We start from the raw sequence: 13,093 nt of genomic DNA, 5'->3' as shown, positions 1-13,093 counted from the left end.
TTGTTTCTAACTTTGCACATCTCACACCAGTGAGTCTTCACCTGCATTTTACAGATCATGTATTGCACCTGGAACAAACATCCTCTCAACTTCCTTCCTCTACATATTGCAGCCCTTCCTAGGAGCTCTCCCACTGCCTGCTCTCCTCATCTCCAATCACCTCCCAAAAGGGACACATACACCACATAACACATCAGTTCCCTCACCAGTTTGAAGCAATCATTTTCCAGTCACTTTTAGTTGGGGGCATTTCTTCATTTCTCTATTCACACCATAGCTAAATTAATACTAAGTGGAAGCTTCGTGTAAATGCCACCATGGAAGACTGTGTACAATAGAAAGAAGTCTGAAAGAGCAGGATTCAATATCCAGAACTGATGACTGAGACATTCTTGAAGCCGGTCTTTAATAGCCCATATCGAATCCTCAGGTGTTTAAATAATAAGCCTGTTCCTAGTATCAAAAGCCCGCAGTGCTTGGCCAAGCATACACTCACTGTTATACAGATTTGTGTTTCTAGTGTTTAAGAAAAGACACTGATTAACCTGGACTTATTCATCTTTGGGCTTTTCTATTTTGAGTTGGTTCTTTGTTTTCTGGATACTCCCTAAAAGAGGGAATGTGTCAAAATATTTCTTATACAATCAATATTCTCACAGAAAGGGTCTATCTCTCTCACTCACAGCTACTATGAATAAAGAGTCTCTTAAAACATGAGGAAAAAACCTCCCAACTTGTGGCTGAAGTATGTTGGTCACTTTCCACATTTTTAATTGCCTTTAAACAGACTTGGTTGTCAAAAGGAAAAGTAGCAGGTGATGACTAGTTATTAGAGCACAAGAAGCAGCATGTTGGGCATAAAGACTTCTCTCAGCTACTTAAGGTGCTGCTGATATTGGTCTTTTATCCCTAGTTGCCTATGGGCCTCCTAATCAGGATCTCTTCTCCATCACCCACAGCACTAACTAGTCACACCAGTAACAGCACGTTTGAGCTACTTCACTGAGGTTAATTATTGTGTTTGATAACACCTGCATGATACAATTTCCCACTGTTATGAAACACTGCTGACTGCCTTCTGCATTTCAGAATACAAAACACATTCCAAAGTGGAAAAATAACACTGCCATTGTCTTTATAGCACTTTTTAAAAAACTGAATGTTTTAGAATTGTTTTCACTCTATCAGTAGGCTACCAGAAGGAATTGCACTAGTTCTTCGCCACATTTTCAACACGTTCTTGGGCTGCAACTTGCTACCATAAGCTCCAGATATCTACATAACCACCCAGTGTCTGGTGTTGAGATACTTATCTCCTAACTGAAAGTTGTTGATTCAGGTGGAAGGACTGGATGGAGGACAACACTTAGGTACTTAAGACACAGCTTTAGAGATCAAATGAATACATCACCTCCTTCACCCTACTGTCCACCCCTCTCGATGCAGCTCAGGATACAGCTGGCCTTCCATCCTGCAGGTCAGCACTGCTGGCTCCTGCCTGGCTTTTAGTCCATCAGGACCTCCACATCCTTCCTCACTGTGCTGCTCTCAGTTAATTCTTCTCTCATTCTGTACACATAATTGAGATTGCCACAGATCAAATGCCACACCTTACACTGGGCCTTGTTGAACCTTGTTAGGTTCAGGTGGGCCCACTTTCCAAGCCTATCCCAAGTCCCTGGATGGCATCCCTCTTTCTATTGCATCAACTGCACCACTCAGCTTGGTTTCATCAGCAAACTTGCTGAGGGTACACTTTATCCCATAGCCTCCATCACTGATAAAGGTGAGATAATGGACATATCAGTCCACATCCACTCCAGATTCAAACCAACTGATAGAAATCCCTATACAGTTACTGTGGGGAAGAAAAACCAACTTGTGTGTGTAGCAGTCCTTTGTCCTCTGACCTTCTTGTTCAGGTGCTGGGAATAAGAAAGCACAGAGTAAACACTTCTGCTCTCCATGTTATGCCTGCTGGAAAAGTCCTCACAAAAGGTCTGGACCTCAGTGATTTATGATAACAATTCCAAAAAGTAATTGAGACTCATTATATAATATTATTGCAAAGAAACATCTTTCCTTCTACTTAAAGGTGAAGAAGAAACATTATTTTGGAAAATTAAAGCACTAGTATTCTGAAAGAGAAATAGTGCACTAATGCATGTGTGCATGTAAATAATAATGTGAGCCAATTGTCCAAAAATGAAGTAAGTTTATGATTTCAAGATTGAAAGTGCAGGTTCATACAACTCTTTTGGAAACAGATTATCAGCCAATGCAAATTACTGTAGTTTTTGCAATTGGCCAATAATGTTGATGCTTTTTTTTTATTCCTCCAAGGCAACAATTACTATGGCAAAGCAGTGTCAGGTATACCTGGGGAAAAGTAGCTGGAATGCTCATCTTCAAGGCTTAGATATATACAGCTTTCTTTGACATAGAAAAGTGGCTCTCAATCGAATAGGAAACATCTAGAAAACTTAGTTATTCCAGAAAATATGAAAAATTAGGTGCTTCTGATAAAATATGCAGTGAAACAGTCTTAGTCTGGGTTAAAAGGAAGTAGAATCACATTACAAACATATAACCATAGTTAGGCAACTAGACTAAGGCTAAACACCCAGATGGGAAATTCTTCAGGACTTGCTGTCATTCTGCTAAATTTAAAGCACAGAAAAATTGTTTGTAGCTTCTCTCATCTCTTTCCTAAAGGGAAAAAAACCTACTACTAATTCCGTATTACCCCCCAAAATCCTGTGACATTCAAAAAGAATTAAGAACTTCATTGTTAACCTTGGTATGAATTTTCATTTACAGTTCCTTATGAGAGTTAAACATAAGTCACTTTTTTCCAAGAATAATAATTGAAATTGGACTCATTTTGGAACAAAATCAGTTTAAAGGACTTGAGCTCTCCGCATAATACAACATCCACTCTTTCAAAGAGAATTAGTAATATCCTTGCAGACATGTAAGAACTCCAGCCAGAGGCAAACCATGTTGGGACAGAGAGAAGAGACATTAAAAAGGAATGTTGCCATCCCACTTCAAATAGAAAATCTTACACGGTGAGAATTCTGTTTTTAAGACAGACACAGAGGAGATGAGAACTGTGAGCAGACCACCAGTTGAGTAGGGAAGTCTTATGGAAGGAGCCAGAAGACACGACTCAAGGAACAAGTATATAGAAGGAAAATTCCCTGTGCATCAGAGGACAGAATGAGAGTTTCTTCATAGGTAAAAAGAGAAGGAGGAATGCTGACAAACACTGCTCTAACAATATTGCCATTACAGTTCAAGATGGCAGCCAGGTTGACAAATTTACCAGCAGCAATTTACAACACATAACTTAAAATGCCAATTTTGTTTTACAGTAAAAAAAAATTACAAAGTGATGAAGAAACCCTCAAAATAATCTGCAGAATTTGCCATGCCGTGGCTAAACTGACTAAAACAGCAATCATGCATCTCTTGCTGGTTTATATCTCCATTATTTTGAGCCACTTTCAAACACTCAACTTAACAGAAATCACCACGGTTTAACACTTGGTGTGAGATACTCCTCTGAGCAACAGTTGGCAAACGTTGACACTGCTAAACTGTGCTTCTCCATATGCAGTTTGGTTTCTGGACACTCACGTTTACCAGTAAGGTTTCTCAATTACAGGAAAGCACTGAGAATTTCTAACCCAAAAGTTATATTTTGTAAGGGAAGCAGACACATCAAAACAGATCTTAGCCAAGCTATTTACAAGGACATCATTATTAGCTCTGATTCCACCCAGATAGAAACCAAACCAAAATAAACATAATATAAAAAAAAAAGGAACAAAACCCACAAATTCACCAAGAATTTAGGCACTTAATCATACACATAATCAAAAGATGACTAAAAACATCATCCTTAATGAATTCAAAACATATTAAAAAAATTACCATACTTCAAATTCTTTTTCATCCTCTCTGTGCAATTTACTTGGCCCTCACATAAACTCACCCTGAAGCTTTGCTGTAAGTAAGAATGCTTGATAGCATGAAACAGGCAGTCCCAGGGAGAGACCAGTTCTACACAAGCTCTCTTGTCAACACAGCCATAGAATGGCACCTTCTCAGTCAGCACATTTACCATATACTATTCACCAGCTCTCTCAAAAGATCTTATTAAGATATTTTCAAGTTGATTTTACAGGAGCTGATTTTTAACTCTTTTTCCTATATAAACATATTAGCATAGCATAAAGAATTAAACTATAAAGACTTCACAGCTGGGTCCAGGTGCCACTTGATCCAAATCAGAGAAACAATTACAGAAAGAGGTAAAGCTGACCTCACAACTAAAAGACAGAGAGCTCCTGACTTAGAGTCGTGGTGACACAATCCTCACACTACCTCCAATGTAAGGCTTCAAGATCTCCAGCATCAGAAGATGCATTTAGATAAAATGATGGCATACACACTGCTCACAAAAATAGTCACCAATACTTTATACTCTGAACCCAGTTTCCAGCTTGGTGTGGAATCACTGCTTCAGGACTGCATTAAGAAGCTTCTTGCCCTAAGAATTAGAATTAATTGAGCCTGACAAAGCCTCCACAACAGGCTCAAGCACAACCCTTCCCTACAAACTTGCTCTTCTGCCATAGCCTTGCCAGCTCTCTGCTATTTATACTGCACATCTAATCCTCTTGCCAGTGATATCTGACAATAGAGGATGGGTACCCCCTGCCTAAGGCAGCTGCCTGCTGCCAGCACAGCATGTCTTGGAAACGTCCACATCCTATTTTGCCTCTTCTTGAATCCTACAGAACCAAGACACCTTCTGTTGCTGAGGGAGGGGTCAGAGTATACTGGCTATGAGCAGTAAGCCATTTTTCCTACTATTTCCTTTCAGGAGCACTACTATTCACCACACCCCAAGCACAGCCCACCCCAGAGGAGCAGTTAGTTCCTTGGGCTCAAGGTGGCAAAGCTCATTTCACTCACACAGCTGAAACATCTTTCTTGGAACTAGATTAGAATAAACACAGTAATGCTACAATGCAATGGAAATCACAGCAATAAAAGCAGAGAATCATAGAATCACAGTAGCACAACCCTAAGCCACAATGATTGAGAGTAAGCCCAAACACAGCAATCATAGACACAGGAAAAAAAAGAAGAAAAAAAGAGCTGCCTACCTTCAGAAGGCCTCAGGCACACAGGGATCTCCAGCAAGACACCCTCACCTCCACTGCCAGCCCTTAAATGAGGGCTGGAAGGGGTGGATCCTGGCTGCAGCCCTTCTGGTCACTCAGATGCATTGCTTACACCTGGGCTCCCCTGGGCTGGCCCTGCCTTCCCACCAGCTGCTCCATCACTGCTTCAGGCCCTGACTCAGCATTCCTACTACAAATTACAGTTACTGTTTGTCCATGCAGCTCTTGAGGGATATCACTAAATCTGCTCCATACTGAGGATGTAGATGAAAAAAATGAGGAGGGGAAAGAAGCTCCAAGGAACTGGGTTTGCTTCTGATATTCCCGGAGAAGCTGCATCAGCCTACAGTAGTGACAGCTTATATTTCTTTAAAAACAAGCCAGCAAATCAAGGAAGCTCACAGAGACGTGGAGCACAAAGGAACTCGTTTACGTGCACAGAATCCAAGAGGCCTGCCAGCACTCCGTCACAAAGCCCTGTGTCCTGCAGCTACTTTGGTGATCCTTCACTGTTTTGGGACAAATACTGTGGTTTTCCACAGCTCACCAGCGTTACCTTGTACAGAAATGCTGAGTCAGGGCCTGAAGTAACGGAGCACCCGGTGGGAAGGCAGGGCCAACCCAGGGGAGCTCAGGCCGTGCGCTCAGCGCAGCCCTGGGCCTTTCCTGGCTGCACTTCAGAGCGCTGCAGCAATCCTCACAGGGCAACAAGTGGATGTTGATGTAAGAAGCGCTCACCAGAGGAGCCGACGTGCAAAATGAAATGCAGAGATGCTAAAATCTCGGCCCAACGCACTCGGCTCAAATCTAAAGAGGACTCTTCCGAAGTATCCGGCAAAAAACCTTTCCGATGTAACTTCGCGCCTCATTTTCTGCTCTCGGGCCCGAAGCGCCCCGCCTCAGACGAGGCGCGGTCACGCACTGCCCTCTAGCGGCTCCTCGGGCGGGACGCTGCCCGGCTTTATAACGGGCAGAGGAATCGAACTTCGCTGCTCAGTCCTCCAAGGCCGAGTGGGATCAGCGCCTCCCTCAGAGACCATCAGACCTGCGACGCACGTAATCCTATGTCGGCAGCGGCTTGTAGAGGTGACGCTCCGTTAGTTAAAAGGGGTCTGAGCTGATATTTTAAATGCATTCACATTCAAAGTAAAATGTTTACTATTTAAGTGAGAATAAATGGGGAGCCCATCACACCTCAAGGACTGGACCCACTGGACGACTATTTGCCTTATCTGTTTGACTGGGTAGGACTCAGCTGTGGCGTACAGAAGTAGTTTAAATCAGAAAGCCCCTTTCAGACCTCGAGTTTACTTTTAAGAAGGAGGCTGTGTGGTGGCTGCAGAGGCTGAACCAACAACACAGAGGGCCTATCTATATATCCATAAAGCGTACTGTATAAGTGCAGAGATATCTCTTTTCCTGTCAGTAGGAGTTGTGTTCCAAAAGGACTGATCCAATAACCCCCCCCGCCCCGCCGCTTTCAGTTTCCCTTCCCTGAGAGGGAGGAGCAGCCGCTGCCTCCGCCCCGCGCCGCCCCGCTGCGCATGCGCTGCTGTGGGGCCACGCGGTGCTGCGCGGTCCCTGGGAGGGGCGGACATGCTGCACGGCCTGGGGCTGGTGGGCACCATCGCGGAGGGGGACGAGGGGCCCGAGGAGCCCGAGTCGGGAGACTCTGAGGATGAAGAGGTAGGGCCAGCCCGGTTCGGCTCGGATGATGTGAGGCCGGCTCGGTTCGGCTCGGCCGGCTCACGGGTGTCGTTGCAGGAGGTGCGGCCGGCGCCGGGCCCCGGGCGGCGGGGAGCGGCGGGAGGGGACTTCAGTGCCGCTTTCGTCTTCGGCGAGGTGGAGGCCGGCGGGGAGGGCGCCTGGGCGGCAGCGCTGCGGCAGCTCCGCGGCAAGGTGAGCCCTGCGGCCGGGGGGGGATCGCCACGCGCTCCTCCGGCCTCCTCTCACAGCACCGTGCCTTCGTTTTCCTGCCTAGAAATCGGCTACCACGCTGGATGAGAAGATTGAGAAAGTGAGGCAGAAAAGGAAGTTCCAGGTTGGTTTTCTCCAGGTGCCACGTTGCTGCGAGGTCTGGAGTGAGTTTGGTCCCCCCGAACGCAGTGCTGGAGCTGCAGCTGTCGGTTTGCAGCCACAAACTGCTGTGTGCAGAGCTGTTAATGCTTGCATTGAAGCTGTGGGTGTGAATGGGCTCATAACAAAGCGAAAAAAAAAGCTCACGAAGGAGTCAGGTTTCCTTCCTTATCCATTTCACATCATCCGTTCCATTTCTTTGCCCATTTCATGTCATCCAGTTGGCTTATTTTATACTTTTGACCAGGAAAAAGAAGCTAAACAAGCAAAAGTGAAAGATGGCAATGCAGAAACTGAGGACAATCAGTCCGAAAAGAGGGAATGCGAGGACTTTGGTAGAGAGGAAGAAGAGGACAATGAGTCCCAGTACTCTTTGGATGATGAAACTATCTTCACAAAAGCAGGTACGCAGGGCAGAAATGGGACAGGCCACCGATCTGCTGGAGAACGATCTTTAAAGAAGCCTTGGTGGGAATGAACAAGAATTTCTTACTTGGTGGTGTCTGCGGATCTCTGTGATCAGTGAAGCTCATTTTGAATGGTAGCTCTGGTACTTCTGTTGAGTGGTTCTTGAATGAGGAGATTTGCTTGGTGTTTTACTTCACTGCTTGCCTATTTTTGTTTCTGAGGCTTTTTCATCACTAACTTCTTAGAAGCAAAAAGTACCAAACGAGGGCACACAGAATATGTTGCTATATATTTAGCTGTACTGAAGTTCCTATTGTAATTCTTCTTGTTTGCAGATACGCTTAAAGTGAAGGAAAGGAAGAGATCGAAAAAAGGAGGACAAAAAGTAAGTGCTGCAGGGAATGGCACCAGGTTGTTCTCCAGCCAGTGTAACTTTGGGAAGAGCATAAGGAACTGTAGGACACAGAGCAAACCAGAGCCCTTTGACTGCATATTGTGCTGCTGAGTGTGGTTTTCTTGCTTTGCTTTTGTTTGCTGTTTCTAGGAGGCAGAAAGCTTTTTTGAAGATGCCTCTGAATACGATGATAATTTGTCATTCCAGGACATGAATCTTTCCCGACCTTTGCTAAAGGTATTTATTTAGTTCAGTTATTACATGTATTGTTGTAAGGAACGTTGGGCAGCCTCTCCCTGCCACTCAAAGCCATTGCATTCCTTCATTCTTTACAACCTCTCTGAAAAGGAAATGAGCTGGGGTATGTATGATAGTTAGCTCTCTAAGCCTTTCCTGGTGTGGGAGGTGCTCCAGTCCTTTACCATTCTTATGGCCTTTACTGAACACTCCAGTACTACCACATGTGTTGGGGAGCCCACAGGTGGAGAAAGTATTCCAGCTGTAGCCTCAATAGAAGTGAGTAGAGACAGCACTGAACTGTTCTATCTCCTTTGAAGGCAATCACAGCTCTTGGTTTCAAGCAGCCAACTCCAATTCAGAAGGCTTGTATCCCGGTGGGTCTTCTGGGGAAGGATATTTGTGCTTGTGCTGCTACTGGGACAGGTAAGGGCTTGAGCCACGGGAAACGTGGGGAATTCAGAGTATTCACAGTAACTGATAAGTCTTTGTAATTCTTGTTAATTTTTCTTCTGTAGGCAAAACAGCTGCCTTCATCTTGCCTGTGCTTGAGCGCCTGATTTACAAACCTCGTCAGGCCCCAATAACGAGGGTACTGGTTCTTGTGCCAACACGAGAGTTGGGTATTCAGGTGCATTCTGTCACAAAACAGCTGGCACAGTTCAGCAGTGTCACAACTTGCCTTGCTGTAGGTGAGTATGAAGTTGCATATGTGGATGGCACAGGTCACTATAAGCTGCTATGTGGAGCTGAAAATTCTGTGCTCTGAAACTGGACACTGTGGTTGTTGCAGATATGCTTCTAGAAGGTGAACTAGAGTTTAAGATCTCACTTTCCAATGCCATGCAGCTTTTTTAGTTGTTGGTTTTGTTGTTGTTTTCCATAAAAAGAAAAGGTGAGGTCACTTCCAGTTGTGAACGTGTGATCAGTCTCTGCTTTTTTCCCATTTCTCAGGCAGTTTGGATGTATGTACTTTGTTGCCTCCTGCTCACAGAGTCAGCAGTCTGTGTGCTCTCTTTCAGGTGGCCTAGATGTGAAGACTCAGGAAGCAGCTCTGCGCTCTGGGCCGGACATTCTTATTGCAACTCCTGGGCGACTAATTGATCATCTCCACAACTGTCCCTCTTTCCACCTGAGCAGTGTAGAAGTGCTCATTTTGGATGAGGCAGACAGGTAGGCTACATGGAACAGTGGTGAAAAATGTGATGGTGGCTCCCTCTTCTTTTCCTGGGGTATAGGGCAGTCTTTGTTACCCTGCCTTACATAATGGTTCTTAGCTAGAACTAGATAAAGCTGCCTGATCTTGCTGTGTTTCTCTTGCGTAGGATGCTGGATGAATACTTTGAGGAACAGATGAAGGAAATAATCAGGTTGTGTTCCAGGCACCGGCAGACAATGCTTTTCTCTGCCACAATGACAGAGGAGGTAAGACAGGCTGCTGGGAAACATGCTCAGGTTGAATAGATGGTTGTCTATTAAATCTTTCGATTGAAACTTTTATTTTTAACTTTTCTATATATATATTTTCTGATAGGTGAAAGATTTGGCTTCTGTTTCCCTGAAGAATCCCACACGAATTTTTGTGAACAGCAACACAGATGTTGCCCCTTTCCTGAGGCAGGAATTCATCCGGATCAGACCCAACCGAGAGGGAGACCGTGAGGCCATTGTGTCGGGTGAGCAATGACCAAGGAAAGGATGGAATCGGTAGGTGACTGTGAAGCAGGCTGCTGAGAGGGCTTTCTTTCAGCTCTACTGACACGGACCTTCCCAGATCATGTGATGCTTTTCACCCAGACAAAGAAGCAAGCTCATCGTATGCACATCCTGCTTGGGTTGATGGGTCTGCGGGTTGGGGAGCTTCATGGGAACCTCTCCCAGGCACAGCGGCTGGAGGCACTGAGGTATTACCAGGCTTACTGGGCCATCATGGGAGGAAACAAGATAGTTAAAAGCTGGAAGTTTTAGAGAAAAAGTGAATCTCCGTATTCATAGCTAATATGTTTGCTATTTTTGCTTAGGCGTTTTAAGGATGAGCAGATTGATATTTTGGTAGCTACAGATGTGGCTGCACGAGGACTTGACATAGAAGGTGTTAAAACAGTGAGTATTTGTAGCCCTGATCTTTTTAACGAGTCTTTCAATGTGATTTCCCTACTAACACTTCATTTGGTAGGTAATCAATTTTACCATGCCCAATACCACCAAACACTACGTCCATCGAGTGGGTCGAACAGCAAGAGCAGGTAGGGCTGGTCGCTCGGTTTCACTCGTGGGTGAGGAAGAGCGGAAGATGCTGAAGGAGATTGTGAAGGCTGCCAAAACACCAGTGAAAGCCAGAATCCTCCCCCAAGGTATGTGCTGAGATAAAAAGGAGAGCCACGGGCAAGGAACGTGGTTGTACAGGGAAGAGACTCTAAAAGAGGTGCTAAATGGCAAAGTGGACATTAAATGGGTTGCTTCTGCTAGCGTTCATGCCGGATCTTTTTCAGATGTCATACTAAAATTCCGAGAAAAGATTGAGAATCTGGAAAAAGACGTGTATGCAGTTCTGTGCCTGGAGCGTGAGGAGCGTGAAATGCAGCAGTCAGAAGCCCAGGTAGGTGTTCTTCAGAATGCTGACCTGGAGTCCATAATGCGTAAGGAGAAGGTGACCCTAGTGTGCTTAGCCTGCTTACTTCAGAAGGAAAGGTGGTAGATATTCCTTGGCAACTGTGAGCTTACATCTTGTCTGACTTGTTTCAGATCAATAAGGCAAAGAAGCAGTTGGAGGAAGGAAAACAGGAGGCTGCAACCAAGGGTGTAGAGCGGAGCTGGTTCCAGACCCGTGAGGAGAGGAAGAAAGAAAAATGTGAGTCGTAGCACTGCTGGGCATGCTAAATTCCATAGCTGCAAGAAGAACGTGCTCTGTCCTTTGAGAGGTCTTTATTCCATGGTTTTCTCTGTCCTTCTCCAGTGGCTAAAGCTCTGCAGGAGTTTGACCTCGCGTTACGGGGCAAAAAGAAAAGGAAGAAATTTATGCAGGACACACAGAGAAAAGCCCAAATGACAGTGAGTATAATTATGGGGAGAGGGGGCCCTGGAGTGAATTATCCTCACTTTTTCCTCAGCAAAACGTGTCATTGCTGTCAATGTACATTTTAACGCTTTGTAGCCAGAGGAGAGGTCACAGTTTGAAATCTTGAAATCTCAAATGTACGCTGAGCGGCTGGCAAAAAGAAATCGGCGAGTGAAGCGAGCCCGAGCTTTGCCAGAAGAGGAACCAGCAGCAGCACCAAAAGGTGGAGAAAAAGCTTCTATTTCACATCTGATAAACCTTGTATTGATTGCTTTGTTGCATGTGGGTGAAATGAACTCAGTGGTGCAGTGGGAAGCACTGAGTTAGAAGGAATGGTGGCTGGTGCTGGCCAGGGCACACAGTTGCAGAGGGGAGACTCATTGCTTTTCCTGGTGGTGATGCTAATTGTTGTGGTCACAAATACTGGGCTTTAGTAAACAAGACGATGCTCTGGCCTTCTCTTTACAGCCCATGTTCTGACTACTGTATTGTCTTTTTGTTTTAGGCCCCAAGCGGAAGAAAAAGGTGTCTGTGTTTGATGAAGAGCTTACCAACACAAGCAGGAAGGCGCTGAAGCAGTACCGTGCAGGGTAATGGCTTAGCAGCAGTATGTTAGCACAGAGATACGTACTTCTGTAGTGTCTGAACTTTCTCAGCAGTAGTATGCGGGCTCCTGGGTGAAAGGATCCATTCTAGTTACATTATGGGCAGAGCAAAGCCGAGTATCTCTCTAGAAGTACATGTAACACTTGTTTTTCTCTTTCTCCCTCTAAAAGTCCATCGTTTGAGGATCGGAAACGCTTGGGTATGGCCCAGCGTAGGAAAGGAGGAAACTTTAAATCCAAGTCCAGGTATAGTCCTCTTTCTATTCCAAGTTTTTCTTGATTTCCTTTTACTGTAATGGTTTAAAGGTCCTTTCTAAGACATCTCATGCTTCTACAATTGTTTAATCTGCTGCTGCAGGGTCTGGGAGAAATCCAAGAGCCAGTCTGTGGTAGCACGTTTCTACATTTTAGCATTGAGAGAGCACTGCCTCTAAAAGCACTGTGCTGCTCCTTATTTATCACTGAGGTAGGCTGGTGGTTGACTTCAAGGATCTTCTCTTTCAGGTACAAGAGGAAGTAAGAACTGTTTTACCAAGTGGGGAATGTGGGCTATCTGCCCACTTCAGACTTCTCCCAGTGTAAAGAAATCCAGGCCCTGGAGAGGAGATATATTCAGTAAAACTGAATAGATGTTCATCAAGTCTCAGAATAGCTTTGGGCTGTTCATGTATAGATGTTTGAACACTGAAAATATCTTCAGCCAATATAATAAATTTTCTAAAAAACCAAAATCTTTTTCTTATATAACAGCTTCCTTCTGTCACTCTTCATGCTTAGTTCTTGTGCTTTTGTGATTTGTTACTTGATATGGTTGAAAGGATTTATAGAGGTGAGAATCTGTTTCTAAATGGAGCACCCCAGAAGATGTCCTTCTGAGGGGTAGTCTGATCCTCTAAGAGGATACTGTCCCTCCTAACCAACTGAACAGAAAGCAACCATAAGGCAAGACAGCTGCAACCAGAAGACTGGTATTTCTTTGTTACTAGGAGCACTGCACTTCTATATAAAGATCATGTTGGCTTATTGCAAGCTAACAACCAGCAGCTGAATACAGAGCTTCAGTGATTAGTATTAATAATACAAGTAGCACTGTCCTTATTGCACTCCAAATAAAAGG

At 44.7% G+C, this 13,093-nt stretch overlaps 1 protein-coding gene across 2 annotated transcripts; it reads left to right on the top strand.

Annotated features, from left to right (window-relative positions):
- The first annotated feature begins 6,754 nt into the window (after positions 1-6,754).
- Positions 6,755-12,707, top strand: DDX27 (DEAD-box helicase 27). Of its 2 annotated transcripts, NM_001006293.2 has the most exons (21): positions 6,755-6,884; positions 6,963-7,097; positions 7,180-7,239; positions 7,522-7,678; positions 8,018-8,067; positions 8,227-8,313; positions 8,634-8,739; positions 8,832-9,005; positions 9,336-9,486; positions 9,639-9,738; positions 9,848-9,989; positions 10,064-10,217; positions 10,335-10,416; positions 10,490-10,667; positions 10,806-10,912; positions 11,059-11,164; positions 11,270-11,364; positions 11,468-11,594; positions 11,877-11,961; positions 12,148-12,222; positions 12,481-12,707. In NM_001006293.2, the coding sequence occupies exons 1-21, from the start codon at positions 6,795-6,797 to the stop codon at positions 12,494-12,496; spliced, it is 2,277 nt and encodes a 758-aa protein (NP_001006293.2). In that variant the 5' UTR covers positions 6,755-6,794; the 3' UTR covers positions 12,497-12,707. The 2 variants fall into 2 exon arrangements, with proteins under 2 accessions (NP_001006293.2, XP_024998023.2); XM_025142255.3 differs by having other exon boundaries at positions 6,755-7,097.
- The last annotated feature ends 386 nt before the right edge of the window (positions 12,708-13,093 follow it).

This window comes from Gallus gallus, chromosome 20, assembly GCF_016699485.2.
Source record: "Gallus gallus isolate bGalGal1 chromosome 20, bGalGal1.mat.broiler.GRCg7b, whole genome shotgun sequence".
Lineage (NCBI taxonomy): Eukaryota > Metazoa > Chordata > Aves > Galliformes > Phasianidae > Gallus > Gallus gallus.
Note: the sequence above shows the minus strand (reverse complement) of the source record. Positions and strands in the feature narration are given on the sequence as shown.

Coding starts and splice junctions, on each gene's coding strand:
- DDX27 (XM_025142255.3), top strand. CDS start 6,795: ATGCTGCACGGCCTGGGGCTGGTGGGCACCATCGCGGAGGGGGACGAG. Junction 9,990..10,063: donor CCGTGAGGCCATTGTGTCGG/GTGAGCAATGAC, acceptor GCTTTCTTTCAG/CTCTACTGACACGGACCTTC. Junction 11,165..11,269: donor GGAGAGGAAGAAAGAAAAAT/GTGAGTCGTAGC, acceptor GTCCTTCTCCAG/TGGCTAAAGCTCTGCAGGAG.